This window comes from Histoplasma capsulatum, assembly GCF_000150115.1.
Source record: "Histoplasma capsulatum G186AR genomic scaffold supercont2.3, whole genome shotgun sequence".
NCBI classification, from domain to species: domain Eukaryota; kingdom Fungi; phylum Ascomycota; class Eurotiomycetes; order Onygenales; family Ajellomycetaceae; genus Histoplasma; species Histoplasma capsulatum.
Window position 1 is genome coordinate 54,553 of NW_025544803.1, and position 27,994 is coordinate 82,546.

Sequence of the window (27,994 nt, forward strand, 5' to 3'; positions counted from 1 at the left end):
AGAGTATTTTAATTTTTTACAGATATATACTCAAGAATAAATATCTCAGGATATTTAATTGATAATAATAATTATCTATATTTTCAAAATAGATAATAGATTTCTGATTCAGAATCTTTATAAATATAAATTATATAAGAAATTTATAATTCATCAATAATCAGATATTCAGAGTATAAAATTATATATAATATTATCACTCAAAAATTCTACTGATCAGATATATTAAAAAATATATATTGATTTATATACAATTGTAATTACTACAGCTCAGTAACAGTATAATATAAATACTGAAAAGAAATATTAAAACTGTTACTTATTTCTGAATAAATATAATATAATATAGCTATTGATTTTATAGTTTCTTTATTTAAAAATAGAGATTCTATAAATATTCTGATTATTGTCAATTAACTCAGTAAAAATATAATACTACAGCTCTGTAATAAAATAAATACTAAAATTATTATAAATATCTTCATCAGAAACTCATTCTATTGTATATATAATTTATTTTCATTTATTATATTAAATAGAGATAGTCAATTCATCAGCATACTCTAAATCTGTATATATCAGCTACTAAAAATTAAATAAAAGTTATTAATAATATATTACTCAGAAATCAATGAAGCTACTGAAAGAATAATATAGATAATTAAAAATATTCTCTGAAAATTCTATAATTATATATAAAATAACTGAAGTGATCTACTGCTGTATACTGAGATTATTATAAATAATTAAAATTCTACTATAATAGATATAAGTTTATTCTCTCTTTTATACAGTTATAATTTAGAAATTCTGAACTTTTCTGAAATTCTCTGAGAGATTATATATATCTACAGTTCTATATAAATAATAGAGAATATAATCAGTAAGTTTAAAAAAATCTATAAATAAACTAAAGTTTCAATAATTAGTATTCAGCAGAACTATAAAAATTAAATAAATATTAGAAAAAATTCTATAATTTAATATAATATAGAAGATAAAATTTGATTAAATCTCAGAAATATAAAAATAGATTATCTTTTGTATATACTGAATTACTATTATATTAAATACATAGTAGTAGAAGTATTAGATATTTATAACTATTGATTGAATACTCTATCTAATATTTATAATATTTTTTATATAAATCTACTCTAATCTACAGCTGAGAATTTATTTTTCTTACAGAAAATCTCTGACTAACAATCATCTATCATTATAGAAGAAGATAATAAACTTGAATGAGAAATTGAAATAATTTTCAGTAATAGAATCAGTTGTTGCTGCTATAAATATTTTATTAAATAAATAGAATACAATTATTCAATCTGAAAATCTGTATTTATTATAAAAAACACTGCTGTATTCAATATCTATAAATTCTTATTTATCTCAGTAGAAAAAGATAATATAATGAATTAACATCTGTTAGCAGTTAACTTATACAATCAATTCTCTATCATATACTTATATATTTATATATACTTATAAAGTTCTTTCATATCTTTTTATAATTCTATTTCACAATTGTGTATATTTTAATACTCTAATAATTCTTCTATTTCATACTTTTTTAGAGTATGATTTCTGATATTTCTTCTACTCTGATTCTTTTGTCTATAAGAATTCTCTTATATAATCTCTTTCTCTGATCTTCTTTCTCTTTCTTTTCTTAATTAATTTATAAACTATTATCAGAATAGTGTCAAGTTCATTGATATTGTCATTGAAACAGATTGTATGAACTGTGCAGGCAGTATGAATGGTTTAATCTGCAACATTGATAATATCTGCTTAATCAGTGGCACACCCATTACATATTATTATTTTTAAATAAATAAAAAAGTATTGAAAACTTTATAATCACTTGATTTATATAAAATATATATAGAAAGAGACTATAGAGAGTGTACAATGATTTTGAATAGATTAAAAGATTAAAATTATATAAAAATTGATTGTAAAAGTGAAAAATTCAAATGTACCCCTGTAGTTGTAAGGATGGATGAGGGGCCCACAAATCGACATGCTTAAAACAGCAGTGCCACTATTGTCTGGTGGGCATAGCGTCTCCAGCCACCCCGTTGCTTCAAAGTTTAACTGAACTTGCGTGTAGATTCGAATACAAATGCGTCGAGCTCTCCTTGATCTGTTTTCCCTACTGGTTTCGACCGATTGTCTTAACAGCGATTAGTCATGCTACTCCGGCTGCTAGGGAAGCATGCGCTGCTGTTCCCCTCCACCTCAATTTCCCGTTTTAATGTCGACAATGTCGTTGGAAGAAGAGCCTTTGGCATCAGGTCCATGTACCCTCCAAAGGCAGACCATTTCAATATTGGCCCAAATCTCCCAATTCTCACGTCCCATCCATCGGTAGCCCACGAGCGCAAAGCTGCTACTACCCCTCTACGAACTGGCACCCTGGCTATAAAAAAGGGGATGACCGCTATCTTCGATCTGGAGACTGGCAAACGAATCCCCTGTACAATCCTCCAACTTGACCGAGTACAAGTCATCTCTCACAAAACCCTCAGGAAAAATGGATATTACGCTGTCCAGATTGGTTGTGGTTGGAAACATGAGCGCGCAGTCACACGGCCCATGCTGGGCCATTTCGCGGCGAATGGTGTTGCACCCAAGCGACATATCCATGAGTTCCGGGTGAAGGACGAAAACGGCCTGCTACCCATCGGTGAGATGATTAATGCAAATTGGTTTCAGGAAGGTCAATACGTCGACGCACGATCAAATAGTCGAGGAATGGGATTCGCAGGTGTCATGAAGAGACATGGGTTTCACGGCCAAGATCGGAGTCACGGTGTTAGTTTGACCCATCGTTCGATGGGTTCGTCGGGTCCCGGTCAGGGTGGCGGTTCTCGTGTGTATCCGGGAAAGAAGATGGCTGGCAATATGGGCAACAAGCAGGTGACGTTGCAAAACCTGAAAGTGTTGAAGGTTGATGCGGAGAAAGGCATCGTGGTTGTCAATGGTTAGCTGCATTTATCTCATCATTCTCTCGTGGTTAGTAACTAATATTGAATGGCTTATAGGCAGCGTAAGCGGTCCGAAGGGTTGCATCGTGAAACTGCAGGATGCACTCAAAAAACCGTGGCCAACAATTGCGTTGAGGCAAAACACAGAATCCAAAATGGAGAGTTGTTGAGATGTAGATCAGGATAGATGATTTTCGATTTGTGTATTATTGTATAGAATTTATCAAGATATTCTCGTTTCAAGCTTACGAATAGATCAAACAGAGTTCAATATATCCTACTTCTCTGCTTGTCTTTGGTCACATCTCTTCCTGTTGTCATCTAGTTGAGCTGTTTCCAATAATCTCAATGCTCATATCAAAACAGACATCCTAATAAGTAGCAAAACACCCGAACACCACGCGATGAGGGAAAAGGCACTCTAATGCACAGGCACTGTTTTTTATTCATCAATGCACATTTTCCCTTTTCAAATTAATGTCTTCAAATTAGTAGTAGTGTCTGCTGCCATCACAGTTTGAAAAGGATATCCCTGAGCTGCATTTAGTACTGGGACTATTGTGCCATCTTGGATGGAAGAGTTCAGTAGTTGGTTTGAAACTAGAACAGCAAGATATTTTCATTTAATTCCTTCTGAAATCATGTGTCAAATGAATAAAGCCCAACAATGAAGACCCAATGAAGACCCAATGGCGCCGTACTTACAAAACCATTCCTGCTGTTTCTGATACTCCCTAATCTCATCTTCACCTTGCCATTTGTCTTCTTAACTCAAAATGAGATATCAATTTGCCCATGTAACTTTTCATTTTCCCACTGATCATGGGAATTTTCTCCCAAGTATATCTCATCACCTAGAAGCTCTCTTCTCTTAGATGACACTTGCAATGATAGAGTGTGCTATTCACCACAATTAATGAGGATTTCTGATGACTAAGTATGTCTAGTATGAAGACATCAATGACAGTTACGAAAATTTGCAAGATGCAGAGCCATATTCAATCTGACTTTACCAAATGGAACTCATGGTTTGCTCGCCGGACTTGAGTGTGAGCCTGATGTAGTTGTGAGCATTTGGTGAAGGAGATGGCGGACGCGGAAGTGGGATGGAATAGGCTGTGGATCACCACGAGAGTAGACAGCTCAAAGGATGTTCTCATCACCCCCCGCTGAGGGCTAACTGCTGCTTTTTTAACGCATTAACGTGCTTCACTTTCTCGGCCAGTCTCATTGAGCGAGCACCAATTAGAATATTGCAGTTTCAACCTTCTTACAGTCGTATATTCAACAATTATGAGTGCAAATCAACTTTTTTTACTGTTTTAGTCATTGAAAATCAGGGATTAAGCCAACAAAAAGTTGTAGCACTATGGTGTTCTTTGTTCCATCCGGCTAAGGCTAGCCAATTAGAAGGCCATTTTCCATACGATAATATCATTACCATAACTTCACTAAACCATTTATAATACCGCTCAATATCACTCTGTCCGCCTCATTCCAGGGATTGTAATGTTTTCTTCCACATGTGAATGACCTAGGTGTCTAAATTAACAGAATATCTAAATGGAAACAGTCCTTCCACCACGAAATGACATCCGTGAATTTGCGAAGGACATTCCGCTACCCGGATTCAGAGAGCGAGCATGAAACCAGAGGAGAGCTGGATGAAGAGGGTAGGCGACTTTTCCGTTATCTATAATATTTGATCTTTGTAGAACTGTGGAGAGGGAGTGCTGATCTAGATATGGCGTCCCAATATAGAGCAAGAGGCAATGATCCAAAAGTTACTGCGCCAGGACGAGGAGCGGAATGCCCAATATACAGTACGTATATGTTAACTGCTAAATTGCGAAAATCCTTGCAAATGTCCAAGTTGTTGACAAGTATTTCGTAGCTTATTTTCACCGCCTTGCCATTAGCTTCTATCCTTCTGTATTTACCCTATATCTTCTACTCTACATCTACAGGATCCCAGAGGCTTCTATGCATACTCAGCATTGCCTCCCTTCTCTCAACGGCGTACATTATGAAATACATTCGCCTAGGACGTCCAGATCCCGAAGACGAACTCCCCAGAAGAGACACCGGAGCTGAGCAATGGCCCATGACACTCAGGCAATATCTCGTCGCTGCAAATACTGTCATTTGCGCCACGCTCTCCGTCGTTGCATTTTCCACAGAAAACAACAGCCATAATGGAGATGTTTTCTGGGCATTGTATCTCGTTCCTGGTTGTAAGTCCATCCACAATAGAACTGTTTACTTTGGTGTTGGAACAGCAGGCTAAATTTGTTTGATAATTGCGAGCAGCTGTGTTCATCCTCATCTGGGGTTCAAGGAAGATCATGATGTCAATTGATATTAAAGAACTCGAATATCTGCGGTATGAATATAAGGGCGCCTAATCGCACTGCATGAGGCACGGGAGTTATTGTGCTTAAGAGGATCATTCATATATGGTGAGGTAATGGCTGTGTAGCAATGCCATGAGCGGTGCATTCCTGGACATGCGGCTCTATCGCCATTCGTGCGTTTCATCATCGTATAGGCTTCAGTCATCAAATCACAAAGGGCCACCTGAAAATACCCACGAAAACTGGGACAGTTTCCTGTCCGACTGATGCTTATTTAGATAATCAGCCAACAACCAAGGAGGAGTACTTGGTTTTTGCGTTGCGGTCTTCCCTTACTATTTTCCTTCCTGCTTGAGCGACTCTATTGATATGAATGAAAAGTATAACGAGTTATTCAAGACTCTAATAGTTTTAAAATTAATGATGATGATATTTTTGGAGTAGCGATTAATAAATTAGGGGTTGCCGATTTTTGAAAGGAAATACAATGAAATTTTCTGTTGTCATTGTTATCCGCATGCCAAAATTCACAATAGTACTGTACATATATGTTAATTCTCTTTATCAACGATGCTACGGGAGAATGTCGATCTGATGAAGCATTAGAGAACAAAGTAAGATGACAAATACACGAGTTGGATGGAGCCTTTGTGGAAGCACACGACCAACCGTTGATCACTTCGTTCTCGACTATTAAAATGAACGACATGAGACAAAACTGGAATGTAATTGCGATACCCACGGCAGCAAATGACAAGGGAAAGTTCGCGGGTGTAAAAAAGTTGCTACTTCTTGAACTTGAAGCCACGACTAATTCCACCCATCACTTCCATCATCTTCACTCCCATGTCCCTCTGCCCAGCGCAGTGCCATCATTTTTGCTTTGCGATTCCTTTCCGCCTCTGTCATAGGATGTGACTGGCTTTCGGGCCGCGCAGGTGGAGAGGGCTGAGCTTGGGTATTGACGGTAAACGTAGCTCGCCCCTTTCCTCCATTCTTTGGACTAGCTGGTGATGAATTTAGAGAAGGGGGGGAATCAATGCGTATAATTTCCCCAGTATCATTAGCGCAGCCAGAACTGCCCGTGGATGGATGGCTTTGTTCTCGTTCCTCTTCCCATTCTGATTCTGCTGATATGACATCTACCGAGGGACCTTTCGCCGGAGGTGATACATTTTTACGCTGGGTAGAAACACGTCGACCCGATCTCCTAGTTCCTACAGAGTTTTGTTTTTCCGGCACTGTTGGCAGTTGGTCCTCTTCACTGGAAGGGTCGACCACTTCCCTATATGTAACTTTAATTTTACCTCGCTTTCTACCTGCCTTTCCCTTGGGCTTCCATTGGCGCTGTTTTCGTAATCTGAAATCATCGTCCTCTTCCGCTCTGAACGTTTGCAGTCTGTCGGGCAATACTCGACTGGTGTACGCAATGGCATTGGCCGATATTATATCAGATTGTATGATTGCATTACTAGCGAAATCAACCATACCATCCATGCCGAATTCTGGGTAGGAATTCACATTCGGATGTCGAGCTGTTCCATTATCTCGATTATTAGCCCCTGGGACGGTTGTGATTGAGTGACCTTGAGGCACACCAGGAGGGATGGTCTCCGGGTCGGGATATTCGAAAGTGATAGCCTCCGTGGCTTCGTAGCGGTCCGACATCTCTTCCTGGAACATAGCGTTATCAGGCATAGCAAACTGAGGGTTGGGTGGAAGTGCGTCAACTTGGCCAGACATCAGAGCCGGATCGACGGGAATTGCCTCTTCCTCAGCCGCGTTGAAGCTATTATTCGCCAGAGCCGGGTCCAAAGGAATGTTTTCGTGTCTTGCCAATCTAAGTATTCTTTCTTCCACTGGATCCACATAGTGCTCATTGAGAATGGGGCCATTAGATTTGGCTTTTTGGGCTTCCTCAAGTCTTTTCTTGAGTCTCCGTGTGTCTTGCTTCTGCGGGTGATCGCCCACCTTTTTCAGCCAGGTCAAGTTTGATTGACTAAAGTCTACGAGGCTTTCAACACTTCTCGGATCGGCCACTTTTCGGGTGTCATGGCCGAGCAAAGTTCCAGCAGGCTCAAAGGGTTTCATCGTGGGATCACGGCGACAAGCTCCACATGAGCAGATTTTTCGGCATTTAGGACATGTCCAGTGCGGATCTTCCATGACAGTACGAGGATAGGTCTCAAAAGCCCTAAAAAGACTTCCATAGCAGTAATTCAATCCGCATGTAGAGCAGGATGCCTGTTTCCAGGAAGGTTCCGGGGTTTTGCAGATATGACAATTTCCATGCTCTTTCCTCCATTTATCCGATCTTCGAATCTTCCTGCGCTTTCGAACTCGCCCATCATCATTGGTTTCAATAATCTCCTCCTCCTCCTCCTCCTCCTCACGAGCATGAGGCTTGGTAATGTCTGTCCATGGTCTCCGTTTCAATTCTTCTTGGCAAATCTCTGCGAGAGTTTTTTTGCCCACACGCTCCCTCTCGACAAGAAGTGGCTGAGGTAGTTGGGATGGATCACCATGTTTCTCAAACTGAATTATTTGGTTTCTCCAAATATCATAGTTCTGCACAAGATCCTTCCACCGAAACTGTTCAACCCATCTAAGCTTGGAAACGCACGCGCAACTTCTGCCGATGGAATAGCACTCCATGCAAATATCATATGTATCGTCATCACCGTCAGGCAGTTTTCCAACGCATGAAGGACAGGTTAAAAATCGATTAAAGATGTTACATCTGCAGTAGGAACATGTGACATTGCTGTTGAAAGGAAGATATTCCACATTTCTCGGCTCTACCATATTTCTCGAATAGCTTTCAGATATCAATATCTTGGTGAAGAGTGAAAACAACCGCCGGAAATCCTTCTGAAGTTGACGCATGTCATGGGTATAGTGTCCGTGCTGGGTATCACGAAGAAGACGCGAATATTTCTGGAGAGTATAATAAATGATCGCCTTGTTTTTATACTGCTCATCACGACAAACCATTCTTGCCTTTGGAAGAGCCTCATTTATAGCCATTTCCAGTGTCTCGACGGTAGTCCTATTCCAGGCAACTTTCATGGTCCGAGTTCCTCTATTCCAGACCTGATGCGGCGCGAGAGGCGGAATTAGAATAAAGTCACCGACTCGCTGCTCGACAATATATGTTTTAAAAGGCGCAGCCTTCCACGCATTTATTTGGGCGAAATGATTCTCGATCTCAATGTCATGTCCGAGAGTTGATAACCAGTATTCGGATACCAGGTGTCGATCCTTCGTTTCCGTCATAAACCAAATAGAGGAGCCTGGCTTGGTCGGTTTACCATCCTCAACTGCACCAGTCGAGGCTTCCACCATGATGTTGTGACCTAGTGTAGCGCACATCTCGCGATGCGCCGGAGTATAGGTGCCCTCATGCCCAATGTAGCACATTAGGTTTTCTGCTCGCATTTCAGAGGGAAGACTGCTCATTAGGTCTCCAGATCTACTTCCCCTCTCACCTGTAGCTTCGTTTAAATAATATAAAAATGGAGGCAGTAAATCTTTCAATTTGTCAAACCAAACCGGAGGGCAATCGATGTCTTTCAAATAAATTCGCTGACGGTTCATATCTTTGTAATTTGATGCATTCCATTGGTTCGTGAGCAGAGCCATGTTCTTCAAGTAGTGATTTATGGAAAGGGGTAAGTTTGATTTAGTGGTTAAGTTTCTGGCATTCTCGACTATCACACAGGGTTTGATTAGGAAATGCGAGAAGAGGAATGGAATATGGAATTAAATATAAATATTAAACGGTTATGACATACTTTTGGAGCCGTGATTATCTTTCAACCACTGGATTCCAAATATCCATTTCTCTAACCGATCCTGATATCCCTCTATGACCAATGGCTTCCCGCCGAGGATTACATGTAGGAGGACCAGCTTTTCGAAGTTCTCAATACCCTGCTCAATGATCGCATCGCAATGGATCCTGACAACATACTCGAAGTTGGGAGTTGATTCAACTAGCGCGCCAAGATCGAGGCCTGGGGAAATGGGTTCGAAAGCCGCTCGTGGATGGCTGGGACTGGGCATGATGGCGGTAATGACGGAATTCTCTCAATAACAGCGATCCGTGGTTCGATTATCGGGCGAGCTTCCCACTAGGGCGACGGCTCGTGGCCGAGAAGGGGAAGCTCTGCAATGTGCAGAAAGTGTGGTAGTTTAGCTAACACGGTGTAGTTACAGGGTGGATCATGATGAAAATAATAGCGATTATAAACAGTTGGCGGTTTAACGAAGCGCTTTGCGACACTAGCGTCGCTGCTTTAAGATGTGGTTTGATCACATGATAATATCATGGGTAGCTCCATATGATCTTCGTTTGACACTGGCTAAAAGACTTTAGAAGCGGGCGGTAACCGTGAATACGCCGTAACTCGATCTGTACAACGTTTGTACTCTGATTATTTGGTTCATGGCCTACCCCTAAGAAGGCAATTGCTTCAAATAATTTCCTGGACCTACTACTTTTCAGTTGTTTGGACCCTATCGCCAGCAATGAGGATATTTTCAAGTGTCCAGTTTCCTTTACACCTGAGCTCCTACAAAATAAAAACTAGGTTATGTTGCGGATATTACATTTTACCGCATCACTGGTTGCCGCCGCGTGCTTCACACTGTAAATCATACAAGCGCGTGACCAACACAACCATCGATTTGATTACAAGCAGAAAATATGCTCTACTACCGGTCAGACACATAACCTCGTCGTTACGAACATTGGCGCCATCATCTCCGCTTGCACCGGAACCCTCTCCGACTCCACCATTACCAAATGTGACATACAGTCCTCCAGAAACAGGTCTTATAAGCCTGCTGCCCAGGCCGTGGATCCCCTATGCAGAGCTGATCCGTCTTGATAAACCCACGGGAACATATTACTTGTTCTTCCCCTGCGCCTTTTCAACGCTTCTCGCAGCGCCCCTGGCATCGCCAATAACCCATGCCTTGGAGATAGCGTCCGTATGCGGCATGTTCTTTGTGGGTGCTCTGGTTATGCGAGGAGCTGGCTGCACAATCAACGATTTATGGGACCGGAATTTGGATCCCCACGTCGAAAGAACGAGGCTACGGCCTATAGCAAGGAAAGCGATACCCCCGAGAAATGCCGTTATTTTCACTGGCGCTCAGCTTCTGGTGGGCTTAGGTGTTCTCCTTCAGTTCCCCACACCGTGCTTATGGTATGGAATTCCAAGCTTATTGTTTGTGGCTGCGTATCCCTTGGCCAAACGTGTGACGAACTATCCGCAGTTCGTTCTGGGGTTGACTTTCTCATGGGGAGCCATTATGGGATTTCCAGCCTTGAACATCGATCTTCTAGGAAACACCAATGCGATATTGGCTGCATCCTCGTTGTATTCGAGTTGCGTAGCGTGGACTGTATTATATGATACGATCTACGCCCATATGGACATAAAATATGATGCTGCTGCTGGCATTAAGTCTATTGCATTAAAGCATGAACACAACACTAAGGCAATACTTTCTGCTTTGGCTGTAACCCAGGTCACTTTGCTAGCAGCAGCAGGCGTGGCTGTGAATGCTGGCCCCATTTTCTTTATCGGAAGCTGTGGTAGCGCGTTTGCCACACTTTCCACATTAATATGGAAGGTCAAGTTGAAGGACGTTGGGAATTGTTGGTGGTGGTTTAAGAATGGCTGCTGGATTACTGGCGGTGGAATAACCTTTGGGTTGCTGGGAGAATATCTGGCCCAGGTGTTTGGATTATATGAGGCTTCCAATTCCGCAATTGAAGAAAGAAAAGACTGGGACGAACTACGGTGACATGGACGTTTTTATATACTTTTTGTTATATTTGTAATATGATGTATAACCTCACAATCCTACCAGGTAGTTAATAACTGCTTTCCCTCTATGTGAATTCTCTGTTCATATATGTTGTGATAAAGTGTAATGTAATCTTCATCTCCTGTGTACAGAATAATTGACTATATATCGACTCTGTATCTGTCGTCGTCAACCGAAAAGGACCCTAATTTTGCGTTTAGCATCGACGTGAAGGTACGAAGCTGGGCTCAGGCCACAATGTGGGCTTGGCAGAAATTGCTGGATTCAATCCACTAATTAGGGTTAGCAACCAAACAGCGTCAACGTCGTCATGTCCTGATCAACTTTTGCTATTCTTTCTTGAAAACTGACATCGCTTTAATGTAACTATGGTGGCAAGAATAGGCATGAACTCTGTAAGTTTGCCTCATACTGAGCTCGAGAATCCTTTTTGTCTGTCAAGAACAATGAGTCTAACTATTCTATTAAATTAATTATATAGCTTTTGAGGTTCCTCCCCAAGCCGAGATCTGCTCTCAACAGGTCATCCCCATTCCTAAATACTCTCCCATCCCAAACCTGCTGGCTTTCCAATGAAACAAAAGCAGCTATTGACAAAGCAGTGGCATCTGCACCAGTTGTTTGTTCATGAAAGGCAACCCAGAAACACCACACTGTGGATTCTCAAGGACAAGCATACAGATTCTTGGACTGCAGGGGGTGGATCCCAGGAAGCTCACTGCGTTCAATGTTTTGGAGGATGCAGAGCTGCGGCAAGGTGGGCCCCTCTTCGAAGCCTTTCTCTCTAACCAAAACAAATATTGTCAATAGTTACATTTGATGATTATCAATAAAATCCCTGGTTCTATGTTTAGGTATTAAGGAATATTCGGACTGGCCTACGATCCCACAAATGCACCTAAACAAGGAGTTCGTTGGTGGGTGTGACATTTTGATGTCCATGCATCAAATGGAGAGCTCTTAAAACTCCTGAAAGAAAATGGGATCCTTATCCCTGTTGAAGAGAAAAATGAAGCAGACAAAAAATAAGTAATCCTAAAAATCTGCATATTGTGAAAAAGCAAACCATAAAAGCCTCCATTTCAGCAGCATATTTTGTACAATATTAATTTTTCTAGTTTACTCAGCTGTCAGTTTTTCTTTATTTTGAGCTGTTTCTTTCCCTCTTTGTTTAATTACAATAATTGATACCTGGCCTCTGCCTGGATGTTTGCATGTACACGTTTAGAAGTACAGCGTGCACATAGAAGACTAGAATCAATATCAATTTGTATGTATGTATTTATTTTGTTATAAGAATACGTACATGCCGTCCGGTCTAGCCACGCAGTTTGGTGTTTTTTGATACGGCGACACCAACCTGGAAAGCTGAGATAACCTCCACCCCGGGCGGCTGAGCACTACGGACATTCATTCTCATATACCCAACTCACTTTCTGCAATCCTCGACCTGGTACTCTGTTCCTTTTTTTCTATTCCCTACTCCTTCTGGATACGTCATTCTCTGATCTTTCCAGGGACGAAACAGGACCCATCTAGGTTCTTTGTTTTCGCCCGGTGTATTTATTCCTCCTAAAGCCTAGAGGAGATGTCACGTACTCATGGGAAGCAAACAGTGCCGATCCGTGGCATCTTTGTTAAAAAAGCCTCACAAAGAGATTCTCCCACCCGTAGAGGTGCCCGCCATTGCAACATGAGAAACTGGAACTGTTTTCCTCTTCAAAAATTCAGCGTCTCCAAGGTATCGAATGCCCCGAAACGGCTCGTATCGACCCACGTCGGACGTCGTAAGTCGAAAGTCGCAGGCTCACCAATGGCTGTCAGGAATTCCCCTGGATCTGGTGGAGAGCGAATCCTCCATGACTTTGTCGGTGCGTCGACCTGTGAATCTTTTTGTCTTGGTGTGCTGTCTCCCGCTAACAACAGTCTCCCGAAAGACTCCATCAACACCACCCAGTACCAAATCCAAGAGGAGATTTCGAACTCTCTGGCAAACGCAGAGAAAACGCTAGCGAAGCAGCTAACACAAACTGTTACAAAGCACAACAAGAGTGTAGAACTTTCCCGGGTCATGCGTGCTGTTATCTTCTCCCCGCTGGAGCCAGAATCTTTGGACAGGATAGCTTCTCCATCTGACAACAAAGATACAGCCCATCTCGTCAATGTTTGCAGTTTATTAAACCCTACCGAAAAAGCTCTAAAGAGCCATTGGAAAGCATGGAACAAAACCCAGCAGAAAATCGCCTGTTTGGCGGTTGAGATGCTCGGGGCTGAATCCGTGACTCTGCCACATGTTACGAAAGAGGCCATCGGTTCAATGACATTTAAGAAGAGACTCGCCAGCGCGACAAGTGCATTCGAGAAGCAACATGCAGTAGAGCTAACTACGCTGGCAGATGAGCGAAAATGGAATGACAATATTTCCTATCTCGCGAGGGAGATGAAGAGACAGGTTACCGCTCAGGAAAAAGTATATCCTTATCCCCCTTCTATTTTTATCAGCTTCTTTTTCACCTTACATTTGGACAGTCGAACGCTAAGCAATGAATTAATTCCTTTTGTCTCATTGTAGAAATCGCGAGGTGACAAACGGAAGCAGAGGGAGGAAATCTGCCAACTCGCTAGGAAGTTGATTGCGAATCTATAATCTTAACTTCTCGACGACGGAACGCACGATAATCTGTGGAAAAAAGAAGGAAGGTTTAACGGGGTCCTTGATTTATATCTCTATGAGTTGTGATATTACCTTTATTACCCAATACTGTTGCCAGCGCTGTCTCCATGCTGTTCACATATTTTCTTTCGATGCTTTGTTCCTTTATTTTTTCAACACTCGAAATGGCAAATGCATGAATACCCATTGATCAGTATCTAAATATCATGTAGCACCTTATAACAGTGGTTATTTAAATTCTTGTTTTTCCAGAAGTGTAATATCTAGGTCGGAAAATTTTCTTTCCTTCAGCGATGAAGCTTAATGCCGTTTTATATATGGAGAAAGCCTCCTTGTTGTCCCGAGAAGAGCTTCATATGCGTGTTTTGATTCCGTTCGACGAGGTGCAGCGTGGGGAGCCTTTGGTTCTCCGCCCTAGCGGTAGCGGACATTGCCTCAGTTCCCCTACCTCCTCACTCTTCTGTTGCCGCTACTTTCCAAGCTTTTCCTTCGCCTTAAAATCTGCTTCAATGGCCGCCTTCAGTAGCTTAGCACGTTGTCTCTCCTCAAATGCCTCCCGGCTCTTCAAGATCCGCTGCACAATCTCACCAGCGTTCACATGCTGGAAAGGGTGAGAATCCACTTGTCTGAAAATGCCTAGCTTCGATGGAGCGATATATGGATCATATGTGAGGGGTATAAATGTGGTTGGGCCGTGGTAGACCGCATCAGGCATGCCAAATGGAAGAGCTCTGAGGTAGGCAATGTTAGGCGTGAATGGGGCGCTGAATATAACGGCATGGACATACTACTCATGAACAATGTTAGCTGCTGCTACTTTTTTGCATGTCGTTTCCTCCCATACACAATCAGACAGGGCGATATACACATACTCGGCATTGGAGCACACAAAGTCCTCGCTCGAAAATATTCATAATCGGGTAATTCAGTCCCTTCCAGTGATTGATGACTTCGTCGTCATGGACACCAGCCACAATATAAGCCGGGCCGTAATCTTCTCCACATTCTTTTATTCTTTTCTCGATGCTGTCCTGAAGGTACCAACCACGACGAGTTGCGTCCTCAGCTTCGATTGCGAGGACACGGCGGAGGAACTCGATATGACCGGAAGAGAATAAATCAAAACCACCATCAACATAGGATATTCGCTGGCCTGGTTTTGGTCCTTTGCCTTCAACGAGATGCTGGAAACTACCTTGTTCCGTGCTACTATGCTCGAGTTTTGCTGGCGCTGAGGCTTCCCAGGTCCAGACATCGGGCCCCGGTTGCAAACCAGTTTCATCAGTTGCATAGTCTTTAATTCTCTGGAAAGATTCATTCGCAACCTGCTTCCGCTCTACGTCACTCCCAGAGCCTTCTTCCCCCCTTAAAAAGGCAGGGAGCGACTTGATAAAATGGGTACGGGTGCAAAGCAGCATCCTGCCGACGAGATCCGTTGTAGAAATGCCAGGGGTACGTTTCACAACCAGAAAACGCCCAGCAGCTTTGACAAATCTGTAGCAGTCATCCCCGTTACTATCGGAAGTGATGTCATCTCCATGAACCACGTAGTAACAACCATAGTGAGAGATCCAGGGTAACTGCGTGACATATGGTGCATTGGGAATTGATTTTGATGCCCAACGACATGCATCAACTGCTGACACTCTTTTCCAATGCAACCAAAGGTCAGTTATGTGTTTACCTTGACGGTTGAAAAAGCAGAGGGTGGTGTGCGAACCGCTCGGAAAGTGTCATGACAGTTGGACCCTTGTTCTCCAAAATATCCTCGTCAGAATGTACACCGACAAACAGTTCCTTTCCAAGCCTGCGAGCCTGGAGCATAGCTCCCGCGTGGCCTATAATTGCGCTAACCTATTAGCTTCAAGCATTTCGGACAGAGGGCAAACAGGAGGTATGCACAACCACTCACCATGATGGCTAAAATCGAAGCAACCGTCTATCCAGATACGTTCTTTGCTGATGGCAACATCTTCTTGAGGATCTACTGGCCATTGGCCAGGCGAAGGCACAGGTTGTGCAGACATAGATGCGAAAGCCAGGGTGTAGAGCTTCTGGGATTGTGGGTTTGGAGTAGACGGGTATTGAGGGTGATCAGCAATGCCCGTTGATGTTTGAAGAAAAAGGAGTAGGCCGGGTTGTGGTTTTGTATTTTCTCCTTCGGCGATCGTGGCATACGTCAAACAAGCAAATATTGAGTATCTTGAAACAATAGAGAGGGTTGAGTGCTAGTAGAAGAGGGGGAAAATGATGGTCGTTGGGGTGGGGAGGAGTAAGAGGGCTGGTCATGTCGCGGAATGGCTGGCTATGATCGCTCTGGTGGACGTCATAGGCGGCGAAGTTTTTTTTTTTTTTTGTAGGGTTAATTTCCAGCGATTCCGCTGTGAATCCACTGAAAATTAAACATCAAGATAATGTTGAAACAGCACAGGACTTCTTAACATCATCAGAGCACTGCTCGGTAATTATATAATTGATGAATGTTATCATCAATATAACTACTACTGTGATACTATGAGTCATAATATACTATTCTATCAACAATATCAATGTATGCTATTAAACTAATTAAACTAATTACAGTCACTATTTATCAACTATCTAAATTCAAATACAATGGAAATATCTTATTATCTGAAATTTATATATTCAATGTTTATTATTTTCATTACTATTCCGTTTAAAATATTATACAATACTTTATCACCCAATCCCTTCAGCACATTCCCATCACTAGAGTGCCACATGACCACACCTATTTAAGTAGTGCTGCGCCCGCTAGATAGTTACAATAAACCAACCTTCCACCTCCATCATCTGCTTTATTTAAACCGAAAAATATATTAGGAGCAAACACATTGTTAAATAGTCACTAGATATGTATATCGGGATCTCCATGAAACATGTAGCTGAGTGCCAGACGGAGCAATAAGCTCAGCAAAGGCCTGGTTTTAGATATACTAGGAAGCAATGCACCTTGGATTTTCTAAGTATATTGTAAAACAGATTGAATTTGCATCTACAATAGTTGAATTTGATGATGATATTTAAAGAATATATATATTCAAGGGGAAAACCCCCTGAAACCCCCGAATAAGATTACTGCAATGTGAAATTGCATTTGTAAAACGGAGCATCGCTAGATATCGTCAATAGATATCGTCGGTATATATCATCGGTATATATCACCGATATATATCATTGCAGATATCATGGAAGATATAATTCAAGCGGGATGGTGATGTTTATTCTCATAGAGATTGATTGGATATCGCGCAGGTCGGTAGGTAGGCTGGCAGATAATTCAGAGAAGAATAGAGGGTATCTACGCCGTAAGCCAATTGTGTCCCAACAGTGAAGTTAAATTATCCGGCATTTAAACCAATCAGAGATGCAAATATCTCCTCTACACCAATAAAATCATTGAGATTCAAGTCACACTTTTGCATAACATTGATGCCCAATCATTTCGGCCACAAAATGAAGCAACTTTTGTCCACCTCCCGAGCTTCATACGATTCTTTGACAAATTGAGACTTCGCTTCGCCCCGTCTAATAATATATTGAGAAATTGATCCACCTTATTTTGAAATCTTTGTATAAGATAGTTACCTAGATTGCTCATTTCTTTTAAATGTTGTATAATATATTTTTATATCTTAGATGTAAATAGCAAATACAGTGCTCTTCTATATTAGTCTGCCGTTAATCTTACCGACCGGCAAGTAAGCCTGCACCTCCAACATACATCTCCGGGTGCCATTGGGAGCATCTCTGTCTCCAGACATTCAACGACTCAGAGACCCTATCGACTCGCGTCGAGACCCTCAGCCGTCCGGAATTCTTCTCCAGAAGTGGTTCATTACTATTGTGTCTAGATCCCTGGACTAACAGCAAACGGCAAAGCGGGTTGCCCCTCCCACCCCTCTCGTCCTTTGTTCAACTTCCATCTCTGCGATTAAATCCGCAACGCATGCTAGGAGTCCCGCTCTCATACGTTCCTCCTCCTTTAATGCTCCAGAACGGCCGCCTCCCAAAGATCCTCTCACAAAGCGCAAGGTGCCTGACACGACCGGTACTAAAGGCACAGGCATATCGCAGTTGATAATACCAAACTTTTCCTCAAATTCGAATCACGCCGCCTCACCAGGTGATTTCCAATCGTTTCCGCCGAACCTTTGGACATACCGGGAATAAACTGGGTGAGAACCCCAACGCTAGGCTCAAACATGGATTTCCAGATCTACGGTGGCCTACCCGGCGCACCGCCTCCAACGTCGGGAGGGGGTGCTCTCGGCCCGCAAAGTGCTAGTTCGATATACATAAACATCCATCAAACGTCATCAAAGCGGATAGCGACACTGGATTATATACGCAAGGCGTAAGCTCCCGTGGTTACACTCCATGTTCCTTCATATAAATCTTTACTGATCTATAATTCTCTCTAACTCTTTTTGGTGAAATAATACAGACACGAAGGTCGCGTCTATTGGTTTAATACAGTGCACTTCTCAAAATCGGACCTCTCCCGCATGTCCTATTTCGAGCACCGGAAACTCTCCCGCCGAGCAATCAACTACCTCCTTCTTGGTCTATCTATTCCCCCCCTTCTCGATGTCAGCTCAACCCCTTTCGAATACCTCCGTGCCCTAAATGCACTCCTCATTGAATTCGAAACGTTCCAACAGGTCCACCCGGCCGACGGAAATGCCTCATCTTCACTCGCGCGCGCAAGAATACCCCATATGTTCAAACGTTCTGTTCACTCAGGCGCTAAAGGTCGGCGGACGAGTTCAGCAACAGAAATCGGCCTTCCCATGCAGACAAGCGACGCATCAGACGTCAAAACCATCACAGGGAATATTGCGACTTCATCAAATTCCTCCGCTGCCACATCATATCCCAGCACAGACTCTACGGAGCTTCTACCTGGTGAAGAATACACGTATCTGCTCACGCCAACCTTGCCCTTCGACCCTGACTTTTTCGAAACCTTTTCATCGTTATGCGATGTCTTGATTGATTGTTATTCACGACTTATGGCACTCGTGTCTGGGCCTGCTGTCTGCTCCGCAGTCATTGCCGAGATGTTCAATAAGACTGATTCGAGGTTGCGCAAAGTTATTTTTGCAGGTGTGGTAAAGGAGTTTGAGGATGCCAGTCGGAGTAATGTCAAATCAGAGATTGCTGGAGTGAACAAAGTACTTCTTGGGGGGCTATTGGACTAAGTTCATCATGCGTATTCATTTACATAGACTTTTAGGGTTCTGGAAATTGTGCACTTCTCTCCTGCTGCAGTGCATCATGAGACTGTTCTATTTCCCCTGGCAGTGTGTGAAAGGATGGGAAGGGCTGAGAAGGGGCGGGCGCGTATTCATTTTAATCAGAGGCCATGCAGTTATGTAGCGAACATATATCTTAAACATATATTGTAAAAATTACTTTTATAATAATAAAAGAACATACATAAATGTTCATTTTTTTGTGTGGATTTTGTTGAGTAGCGAGTGGGCAGCGTGGAAACCCCAGTCAACCATAAGCTGCCGCAAAATGACATCCAACTAGTATGTAGTAGTAGCAGCGCATGTGGGGGCATAGAAGATTTCAAGCGGCTTGCCTAAGCCCCGACGAAAATGCCAAAATCTCTTGAAGTATTGTTCATCGACAAAACAACATTGTATGTGTAACTGCCTATGTATACATGCGTGTAGACAGGAAATAAATAACGCTAATGGCAGAAGTCTAGTTCGAATACATGAAAGGAGAAAGATGGCAAAAAAAGGAAAAGAGGAAAAAAGGAAAATCAAAAATAACTGTACACCATAAAAAATAAACAAACTCCTCCTTTTCTTTTGGGCCAATGTAAATCATCAATCGCGTTTTTTGAGCCTATTACCTCCCAACATACCACGAAAATAGGTGAGAACAAATCAAGGAAATAACATAGAGATGAAAGTATAAGAATTAGAGTGTCAGTTTCTCTTCGTTGTGGGTAGCATGCTTTTCTGCAGAAGTCGTGTATATATAAATGCAATCGCTCCGGATTTGGAATCACGTGTCTGAAACAACAAAACAGTGGACGAGGCGCGGGGGAAATAAACGCTAAAAAAGTAAGGCGTAAAGGATTAAAAACATAGAGCCGCAGTTCGAGGAAGAGAGACGGAAGGGCGAAGAGCCACGAGAAGTCGCCAAAGGAAAAGCTCAAGGACGAGGAGCGGGTGTTATTGGGTCTGCTTCCTTGCCTCAGATTCACGTTGCTCCCCAAACACCCTCCGACTCATCTCCAGCACAGCCTCGAAGCCCTCACGACCCTTCTTAGCGTTCTGGCTAAATCGTTCAACGCTTGCTTCTTCAACTTTGTTTTTTACTTTCTGCCACCCGCTGCAAACGGCTGTTATCTGGGCATCTTGCTTGAAATCTGTCTTCGTCCTTGGAGCATTTCGCGACGGCTGGTAGGTCACGGTTTCTCGGACTTTCAGAACATTCGACCATGTAAGGTTCGTTGAGCACATCGTCACTCTCTTAGAAGAAGGATCGACATATGACACTTCGTAGACGTGAGAGGTAGCATTGCCACCGAAAAGTGTGAGCAGCCATTGAGGAGCAGTTTGATTACAGGTTATAAGACGTTCCGTTCGTAGCTATCCGTAGATGTAACCGTCAGTCAAAAAGAACTACGAGAATGACTCCGAAAATCCTTTCGGGATGGAGGACAGGAAACTCACAATGCCGGTATCAGGGTGCAGTGTCCTGGAGAGAATATCAACAGCCACAACATGGGTCGACTTGTCATTCCACGGACAGTACTTTCGCCAGTTGGCAGTAGAGACCTCCTCCCATGAGTAATCGAATGTGCACGTTGAAGCGAAAACTTTCATATCTAGAGATCTGAGCAAGAACAACCTAGGCAACACGAAAACAAAGAGTGGAGCAAATCGTCGCCAATACGCCGAAATGTAATGACAAAGGGCTGGTAAAATGGATTTCTCGTTGATAGTGTGAGGTTCTGTCCCTAAGGATCGTATTTTATCATGACAGCAATCCCGTTTCCTTTCGTGGGTAGGACGAGTCGCTTGCAGAGAACAAAATTCTGCCAATATTTTAAAAATCTTTAACGTAACTAGTTAGCTATTCCATCACATTGGTCGGGTTAGTCAACCGGGACTTGCCGACCCAGATCGGACAATCATTTCTTCCGGAAGTGATATTTCCAAAAAAAAAAAAAAAGTGAAAATTAGAAGCATTATTTTTACCACTCTCTACTGACTTTCAAAGGAGCAAGCTATCCATTTGCGAGGAGGACACTATTAGTGCTTCAAGATGATGATTCTCTAGAATTTCTTGGAAAACAACCACTTGTTCGAAAGCCAACACAACAGTGGGAGGAATATCAGCTTCGGTGCTGTCATAGCGATGCCTTGCACCACGACTGATATTTTCCAGTTACTCTCCTCGGCCCCAGAGGTTTTCTTAAAACCAACGACTTTCTTACATACAGAATGGATAGAAGTGGCAAAGCGCTATCTCGACCCGCTTGCATCAGACATCACTGAAGCTCAGAAAAGACGCCTTCAGCACACGCATACCCGAAAAGGTGTTGACAGACCTCACCCTTTTCGTTCCCAAACACTACACCTGCAGGAAATTCATGCCAATGGTTTTACAGTGCGCCAGATCTGGGAACAGGCAAACAGAGTGCTTAATGTCTCTGCGCAAGAGACCGCTCACGAGCTTGATTTACTAAAAAAATCAGAGGCCAACATCCTCCGTTCCAAATCCAACTCCCATAAAAAGGCCCATGAGACCCAAAATGGGGACCATGATCTCGGGTTTACATCCGAAGCGGATGAACTCTCCAACGGCTCCGTTAGTAGCGATCTAGGTAATATCCTGAACGGTGAAATTACGGATGAGGATCGTAGTGGAAAGGAAGATAGGCCAATAACGGAGGATACTGAGGATGATGAGGATGATAGTCATCATTCTATGTCAATTGATGACGACAAACGGGGTCCAGGACGAGAGAAATGCAAAAAATCCATCGGCACGAGCAATATCCAATTTGTTCCTGACCCTCACAAGCTCAATGACGGATTCTTTTCGATCGACAAATTCAATGCTGATACAACTGTATTTGAACGGAGGGACGCAAAGGGGATGCGCAGCGACGATGACAATGACGAAGAAGCCATTGATTGGGGAGCTGATCCGCTTATTCTTGGTGTGATTAGTGGGGATGGTGAAGAAGATGATGCAGACCAGAACAGTGCTAAAGAAGACGACATTTCAGATTCCGCGGTTATGGATGAGAATGGCGATGCGGACGGGGACGAGATGAGTTTGGTGGGTGGTAATGCGAATGACATAAAATACGCCGATTTTTTTGATCCCCCTCATTCCCATGCTCGAAAAGGACGACAAGCCTGCGCCGTGTCAAAATCAAAATCACCCACTCCCGATGAAGATATCGAAGCTAGTATTCGTCGTGCTATTTACGATGTACAGCGTGATCTTCTCGATGATGATCCGCCCGACAACGACGAGGAAATGGGTGCCCTCTCGCAGCCAAATAGAGCACCTCAGTCGTCCCATGAGAAACGGCAAGCCAGTATCACAGACGAAATACGACGACTGGAAGCGGCGAATGTCTCCAAAAGAGAATGGATGTTGTCAGGGGAAGCAAAGGCACCGGATCGGCCAATAAACTCGCTGATCGAAGAGGATATCGAGTTTGAACGTGTTGGAAAACCTGTACCTGTTATCTCAAGTCAAGTATCCAATGATATTGAAACGCTTATCAAGCGACGTATATTATCTAAGGAGTTTGATGAAGTCCCGCGTCGCCAACCATATATTCTAGGTAGTGAAGTCCATCATAAGCGTGAACAATTTACGCTTGATGAGACAAAACCACAGCAAAGTTTAGCGGAACTATACGAGGAAGATCACCTCCGAAAAGCGGATTCTGCCTTTGTGGACCGGAAGAGCGAAAAGTTGAAGGGTGACTACGAAGAGATTACGCGACTCTGGAGTGGCATCAGCTCTCAATTAGATACACTTGCAAGCTGGCACCACAAGCCAAAACCACCGCAAGCAAACATTGATGTCGTCACTGATGTCGCCACCATTGCGATGGAGGATGCAAGGCCAACGGGTGGAGCAGGAATAGATACCTCCGGCATGCTTGCACCGCAGGAAATGTATGCCCCTGGCGATGAGGGCAAGATATGGGGGGAAATTGCCCTTAAGAACGGGATGGCAGTGTCTATTGAAGAGATGTCGCGGGAAGGCAAGCTGCGACGACGGAGACGCGAGAAGCAAAAACTGAAGAAGAATTCTTCTCAGCCCGTACGTACTGGAAAACAAGCTGAGAAACAGAAGATAGTTTCTGACTTGAACAAAGGTGGTGTTAAGGTCATTGGAAACAAGGGTGATCTTAAGGATGTATACGGCAATAAGGTGTCTTCTAACGAATATAAAGCGCCAGTTATTTTAAAGCTATAATATTTACATGACAACTTGAGATGTTGCAAAAAAATTATAATATGGCCATGACCATACCTCTAGCTATCATAACGTTTTACTTCCTCCATCATTTTATATGTCGTGTTATCTCTTACTTCCGCTCCCCTGGCTCTTCAGCTTTCACATCCCCCTTCGTGATGACGTACATAAATATGTTTTCTTTTGAATAGCACTCGCGATCGGGGTCATCCTTCACTTCGACCAGATTAAACAGTTTCTTTGCTTGTTTCATGAATCTAAGATCCGCACGGCGCCGCTTTTTGAAACAAAAGTAGCACAACGAATGCGAACTTGTAAGGAGACTTTGAAGTGTTGATAGTAATAGTGGAAATGCAGGTTCGAAGTAGACGCAATCCGCCGCAAGAATGATGGCAGTGGTTGATGGGACAGTCTCTGGGAGCGGCCTGCCCCATTCGAGTACGGTCGGGTAGACGATGTTGGACAGACCGTTCAACTGGACATTACTTTGCATTAGTGACAACATCGGGGTTTGGTCGGTGATGTATATTGGCGAGTCAACTGTGCATCCTCGTGCTATTGCAAGTCCGACGAGGCCACTTCCAGCACCAAGCTCGACACTAGAGTAACAAATATCACATAAGTCAAAGTTCACAAAAAAATAAATAAATAAATGGAAATAAGGTAAAGCTATTATCAAAATAAAATATCTTTTTTAAAGTGGAAGTGGGATGGTATGAACGATAATACAGACATGATTTTCCCACAAAGGTCAAACTTGTGTTTGCGAAGCATATATTTCGCGAGCACAATCCCGGCTGGCCATGGTTGCCCACCACACCCATCCTTCAGATCTTCGTTGATTTGTAGAGGGGGCTCTAGGAGTCCATCTAGAGAGAGAAGCACTGTTCCCGCCGTTTTGCTTTCACGGACTGGGACTAGGGACTCACTAATAGCAAGTGGAAAGACTTGCTCCGCCGATTCGGTAGGAAGGTCGATTTCACCCATGGTAAAGGTGAGTAGGGCCAATGACATATAATCGGACAACAGCAAAGCAGAGTAATACTTGGGAATTTGTCGAGGAGTTGGAGGCTAGATGCTTCCTTGCAGATAGTTTGGGAGTTATATTTCAACTTAAATTGCGGTCATAGCTTACAGTCCCAGCGTATAGCGCAAAACTGAAGTGGCATTCATAGTGTTGTCGGTAAAAGGATAAATAAATATCAGGAAAAACAAAACTGATACTAGATAGCATCAATGTATCGAAGTTGAGGTCATCGCAAGGTACAAAATTGAGCGCTCCATTGCTGTAACGAACGCTTTTGCATGTCAAGAGAGGGGCAACAAACCTCAGAATCTCTTCGAAGAGGGTAGTTAACATTTTTAGTTGGCGATGAGATTAATTGAATGGTTGGTTCCTTGTGGCGCTATGCACAGCTGGCGCTTCTTCATGTTTTTGACGCGGTCAACAACGCGGTAACCTCAAAAACTCTGGTTTTACCAGTTCAGTTTCTTCTGATATTGCTCAGCCTTTCCTTTTCTTTTCTTTTTTTTGAGAAATCTTTCATCAGTCCCGTTTTTACTTTCCAAAAATTCTTTCCCTTTTAGCTCCTCGACATCCCTCCATGGCCTCAACTGTGAAAAGACATCGGCAGAACACGGAAGGAGATGCTCCGCGACATAAAAAGACCAGAACGGACAACAGTTCGGTCACGTCACCTGAGACCAGCACTATAATAGGGACCTCTTTTCCTGCCTCTGAGAAGAAAATCGATTCCAACGGCGATTTCTACTGGAACATCTCGCGTCTCCGTCGGCTGACGGTTTCCTCCTTCAAAGGCCGTATCCTGGTCAGCGTGAGAGAGTACTATGAAAAGGATGGACAAGAACTCCCGGGTAAAAAGGTTAGATTTGTACTACACTTTACATCCTATTTATCCCCAGACTTGCAGCCATGGGAGACCTAGTTTCGCGTCTGCTAACACTGGTCTTCAGGGGATATCAATGCCTTTGGATCAGTTTAATACCCTGATCCAATTAATACCCAATGTTGAAACGGCTATTAAAGAGAAAGGCGGATCTCTGGATAGACCGAATTATGTTGACGGTGAAAGCAAGGAGTCCTCCGGGAGTAACCCAGCGCAAGAAAGTTCGGGCTCGGAGTCTGACAAATCTGAAGATAATTAGCTTGGACTTCTTCTTGCATGTTTTGATTTATTCTTTGGTGTGTTCTATTTCATTGTAATCTAATCTGTATACAACGTACGGCAGGTTCCCCCTTTTTTCTTAGGCTCGGTTGTTGCACTTGGTGTTTTTATGACATATCAAAAAGGAAAGATTTTACTTCATTTAATTTTTCTGAAGTCTAACTATGCTCTGTTTTTCCAACTGATACAGTATCAACCAACTGATTGGGTTCAAGGTGATCATCACCCGAGTGCCGCTTTGCAAGTAACCATTTTAAGATCATGCGCTCGTCTCCTGTGTCTCTATGCGGCTGGCTACATACCCTCCTTTTTTGGGTTCTGTTCTCGTCCCCAACCTTACCCTACTCACCTCTCCCAAGGGTTTTTACAACTATGCGGTCTCCAGGATATATCTTCGCAGTATTCTTCGCTCCCGGGTTTATTTCCTTGACGTTCCATTTGCCTGGCTGCCCTCGTATTGGTGTCCTCCTCATCCAAATGTTCAGTACACATTGGCCATCCCCGCCTCCATTTAAACCATGTGGGTGGTACACCCTGCGCTCTGAGAGAATGGATACTTGTACTGGAATTCGAAAGTCGATGTCCCGGATCACGCCATCTCCACCCCGGTGCTGACCGTTCCCACCAGACCCCGGTCTCAAACAGAACTCTCTTATTAATACGGGATGCCTTCGTTCAAACACTTCAGAATCCGTAATTTGAGTGTTAGTCATATGGGTGTGGACTCCTGAGGTCCCTTCCCAGTCTGGGCCAGCACTACTCCCACCAGCGATTGTTTCATAATACCCAAATCCTTTGGTTTCTTTTCTCCTGAAACATTCCCGCTATATACAATCACTAAATTGTTTGTACCCCCTGGGAAGCAGCGCAAGTTTGGAAGCATTTTAAAATCACGTCGGTCACTCTCTGACTCTGTGTTGCATGTCAGGAAAGGAGAAGAATAAAAGGAAGCTCAACCATTAGGGGACTCTTAAGGAGGCAATGAAATTGCTTGACCTACTGTTAAAACGTTACCACCAACAACTGCTGCTTTATCAGATGGGGAAAGAAAACTATTTTTTGGGATTCGCACATTGATGGGCTTGAGACACCCTTGGTTTAATGGAATATCTTCAGATATTAGACACCGTAAGCAGCAAATAATGGCAGAGTAAGTAATAGCTTCCGGTGCATTGATATTCCCTGTAATTCAAATAAATATCTTACTCCATAACAGAAATTAACTTGGAAATTGGAAATGACCATAGACTTCAGAGCTGGTGCCTTCAAAATCGAAAATTGCTTCACCCTTCTCTGCATCGATGGATATCTTCAGACGAACTGGGCTTCCATCATCCCTGTAGTCGACAGCCACAAGATCTGCCCTACGAGTTTTTTACTAACGGACTTCAAGAGACGCCTTACGCTAAGTTCCGCGTTGTCTTGGATGTTATTCATGTAGAATTGAGCAGTACCTTTCCCATATTCTTTGATCAACATCGATATATGGTTGATTCTTTTCTGATTTGCGGCAATTTGAGCTTTTAAGTCGTTTATATTATTTGCAAGACATTTTGTGCAGCTGCATCCAGGATATTGTGCAGGTTGGTGATATAAGAGGTGGGTAACGAGTTCTTCGTTGAATATACCTCCAGAAACCAGCTTTTCTGACTTGATCGCCGCACCTTCTTGGAATAGCTCTTTCGAATGAGGGGGCATGGAACCCGGGAGTGCTATTTTTTATTTTAATAATTAGCTTTCACAAAGAACGTTAATTCAGGTACTTGAAGATAAATGGGGTTTGACAAACCATGATGCGCCCTGGATGCAACGTAAAATATTATGTTATTGCCATTGAAAGCTGGTGTAATGACATTAATGTCTGGCAGATGAGTTCCGCCAAATTCAGGATGGTTGCTGAATATAACATCACCCTGCTTGAGTTTTCCAGCCCATATTTTCGACTGCGCAGGTGGACATACTGCCGAGATGAACCTGTAGATGTAGCGCATTTGCCACAAGCCCGCCGTCGGAGTCAAATAAAGCACACGAGTAATGAAATCTTTCCTTGACATTTGTGCTAACACTCGTTTTCTGTAGTGCGCGTCCCATTTGTTCCGCAATAGTCATGAAACGGTGGCCAAATATACTGAACATGACAGGATCAACTGTGTCGAGGCTAACTTTGGTATCTAGGAATTGGGAAGCACCGATATTGATAACAGCTCTAAATGATCAGGGCCGTTGCGCCTGGGGTGATCGCCAGGGTTTGTGCCCCATCAGCAAGAATTGCCGGACCATGTATGCGGTTATTGACGTTCAAATCTTCAATTTTATAGACCGGCGTTCTGCGGCGCCCGCCCTCGAAATATACCTGAGAAACACAGAATTTCTTTTCATCTCCTACATTCTGAGGTTGTGCTTCTTCTAATTGAAAACTCTTGCTGATCGCCCGCACCC

At 43.0% G+C, this 27,994-nt stretch overlaps 13 protein-coding genes across 13 annotated transcripts; 8 read left to right on the forward strand and 5 right to left on the reverse strand.

The window, feature by feature from the left end:
• Nucleotides 1-2,199: 2,199 nt before the first annotated feature.
• Nucleotides 2,200-3,166, forward strand: HCBG_02192 (50S ribosomal protein L3; the record flags this gene model as incomplete). Its single annotated transcript, XM_045429241.1, has 2 exons — nt 2,200-2,992; nt 3,054-3,166. 2 exons carry the CDS (start codon nt 2,200-2,202, stop codon nt 3,164-3,166), a joined length of 906 nt encoding a protein of 301 aa, XP_045289136.1.
• Nucleotides 3,167-4,584: 1,418 nt separating this feature from the next.
• Nucleotides 4,585-5,401, forward strand: HCBG_02193 (uncharacterized protein; the record flags this gene model as incomplete). Its single annotated transcript, XM_045429242.1, has 4 exons — nt 4,585-4,669; nt 4,758-4,819; nt 4,891-5,230; nt 5,307-5,401. 4 exons carry the CDS (start codon nt 4,585-4,587, stop codon nt 5,399-5,401), a joined length of 582 nt encoding a protein of 193 aa, XP_045289137.1.
• Nucleotides 5,402-6,160: 759 nt separating this feature from the next.
• On the reverse strand, nt 6,161-9,499 carry HCBG_02194 (JmjC domain-containing protein; the record flags this gene model as incomplete). The annotated part of the gene is made up of 2 exons (XM_045429243.1): nt 6,161-9,060; nt 9,145-9,499. The coding sequence occupies 2 exons, from the start codon at nt 9,413-9,415 to the stop codon at nt 6,161-6,163; spliced, it is 3,171 nt and encodes a 1,056-aa protein (XP_045289138.1).
• Nucleotides 9,500-9,747: 248 nt separating this feature from the next.
• Nucleotides 9,748-11,242, forward strand: HCBG_02195 (monothiol glutaredoxin-5; the record flags this gene model as incomplete). Its single annotated transcript, XM_045429244.1, has 1 exon — nt 9,748-11,242. One exon carries the CDS (start codon nt 9,881-9,883, stop codon nt 11,165-11,167), a length of 1,287 nt encoding a protein of 428 aa, XP_045289139.1.
• A 317-nt stretch (nt 11,243-11,559) lies between these two features.
• HCBG_02196 (monothiol glutaredoxin-5) lies at nt 11,560-12,052 on the forward strand (the record flags this gene model as incomplete). Its single annotated transcript, XM_045429245.1, has 3 exons — nt 11,560-11,586; nt 11,673-11,810; nt 12,002-12,052. 3 exons carry the CDS (start codon nt 11,560-11,562, stop codon nt 12,050-12,052), a joined length of 216 nt encoding a protein of 71 aa, XP_045289140.1.
• Nucleotides 12,053-12,615: 563 nt separating this feature from the next.
• Nucleotides 12,616-14,051, forward strand: HCBG_02197 (uncharacterized protein; the record flags this gene model as incomplete). Its single annotated transcript, XM_045429246.1, has 3 exons — nt 12,616-13,062; nt 13,129-13,661; nt 13,764-14,051. 3 exons carry the CDS (start codon nt 12,780-12,782, stop codon nt 13,836-13,838), a joined length of 891 nt encoding a protein of 296 aa, XP_045289141.1.
• Nucleotides 14,052-14,334: 283 nt separating this feature from the next.
• On the reverse strand, nt 14,335-16,014 carry HCBG_02198 (phosphoethanolamine; the record flags this gene model as incomplete). Its single annotated transcript, XM_045429247.1, has 4 exons — nt 14,335-14,652; nt 14,738-15,512; nt 15,586-15,703; nt 15,778-16,014. The coding sequence occupies 4 exons, from the start codon at nt 15,890-15,892 to the stop codon at nt 14,335-14,337; spliced, it is 1,326 nt and encodes a 441-aa protein (XP_045289142.1).
• Nucleotides 16,015-17,626: 1,612 nt separating this feature from the next.
• HCBG_02199 (uncharacterized protein) lies at nt 17,627-19,341 on the forward strand (the record flags this gene model as incomplete). Its single annotated transcript, XM_045429248.1, has 2 exons — nt 17,627-18,246; nt 18,337-19,341. 2 exons carry the CDS (start codon nt 18,095-18,097, stop codon nt 19,091-19,093), a joined length of 909 nt encoding a protein of 302 aa, XP_045289143.1.
• Nucleotides 19,342-19,524: 183 nt separating this feature from the next.
• On the reverse strand, nt 19,525-20,968 carry HCBG_02200 (MSF1 domain-containing protein; the record flags this gene model as incomplete). Its single annotated transcript, XM_045429249.1, has 2 exons — nt 19,525-20,506; nt 20,591-20,968. 2 exons carry the CDS (start codon nt 20,741-20,743, stop codon nt 20,087-20,089), a joined length of 573 nt encoding a protein of 190 aa, XP_045289144.1.
• A 310-nt stretch (nt 20,969-21,278) lies between these two features.
• HCBG_02201 (U3 small nucleolar ribonucleoprotein Mpp10) lies at nt 21,279-23,437 on the forward strand (the record flags this gene model as incomplete). Its single annotated transcript, XM_045429250.1, has 1 exon — nt 21,279-23,437. The coding sequence occupies one exon, from the start codon at nt 21,279-21,281 to the stop codon at nt 23,367-23,369; it is 2,091 nt and encodes a 696-aa protein (XP_045289145.1).
• Nucleotides 23,438-23,481: 44 nt separating this feature from the next.
• Nucleotides 23,482-24,356, reverse strand: HCBG_02202 (uncharacterized protein; the record flags this gene model as incomplete). The annotated part of the gene is made up of 2 exons (XM_045429251.1): nt 23,482-23,968; nt 24,103-24,356. 2 exons carry the CDS (start codon nt 24,354-24,356, stop codon nt 23,482-23,484), a joined length of 741 nt encoding a protein of 246 aa, XP_045289146.1.
• Nucleotides 24,357-24,973: 617 nt separating this feature from the next.
• On the forward strand, nt 24,974-26,822 carry HCBG_02203 (uncharacterized protein; the record flags this gene model as incomplete). Its single annotated transcript, XM_045429252.1, has 4 exons — nt 24,974-25,252; nt 25,344-25,610; nt 25,746-26,705; nt 26,803-26,822. The coding sequence occupies 2 exons, from the start codon at nt 24,974-24,976 to the stop codon at nt 25,533-25,535; spliced, it is 471 nt and encodes a 156-aa protein (XP_045289147.1).
• On the reverse strand, nt 25,714-27,609 carry HCBG_02204 (5-oxoprolinase; the record flags this gene model as incomplete). Its single annotated transcript, XM_045429253.1, has 7 exons — nt 25,714-25,835; nt 25,905-26,379; nt 26,408-26,467; nt 26,556-26,737; nt 26,798-26,919; nt 26,943-27,267; nt 27,345-27,609. The coding sequence occupies 7 exons, from the start codon at nt 27,607-27,609 to the stop codon at nt 25,714-25,716; spliced, it is 1,551 nt and encodes a 516-aa protein (XP_045289148.1).
• Nucleotides 27,610-27,994: the final 385 nt, after the last annotated feature.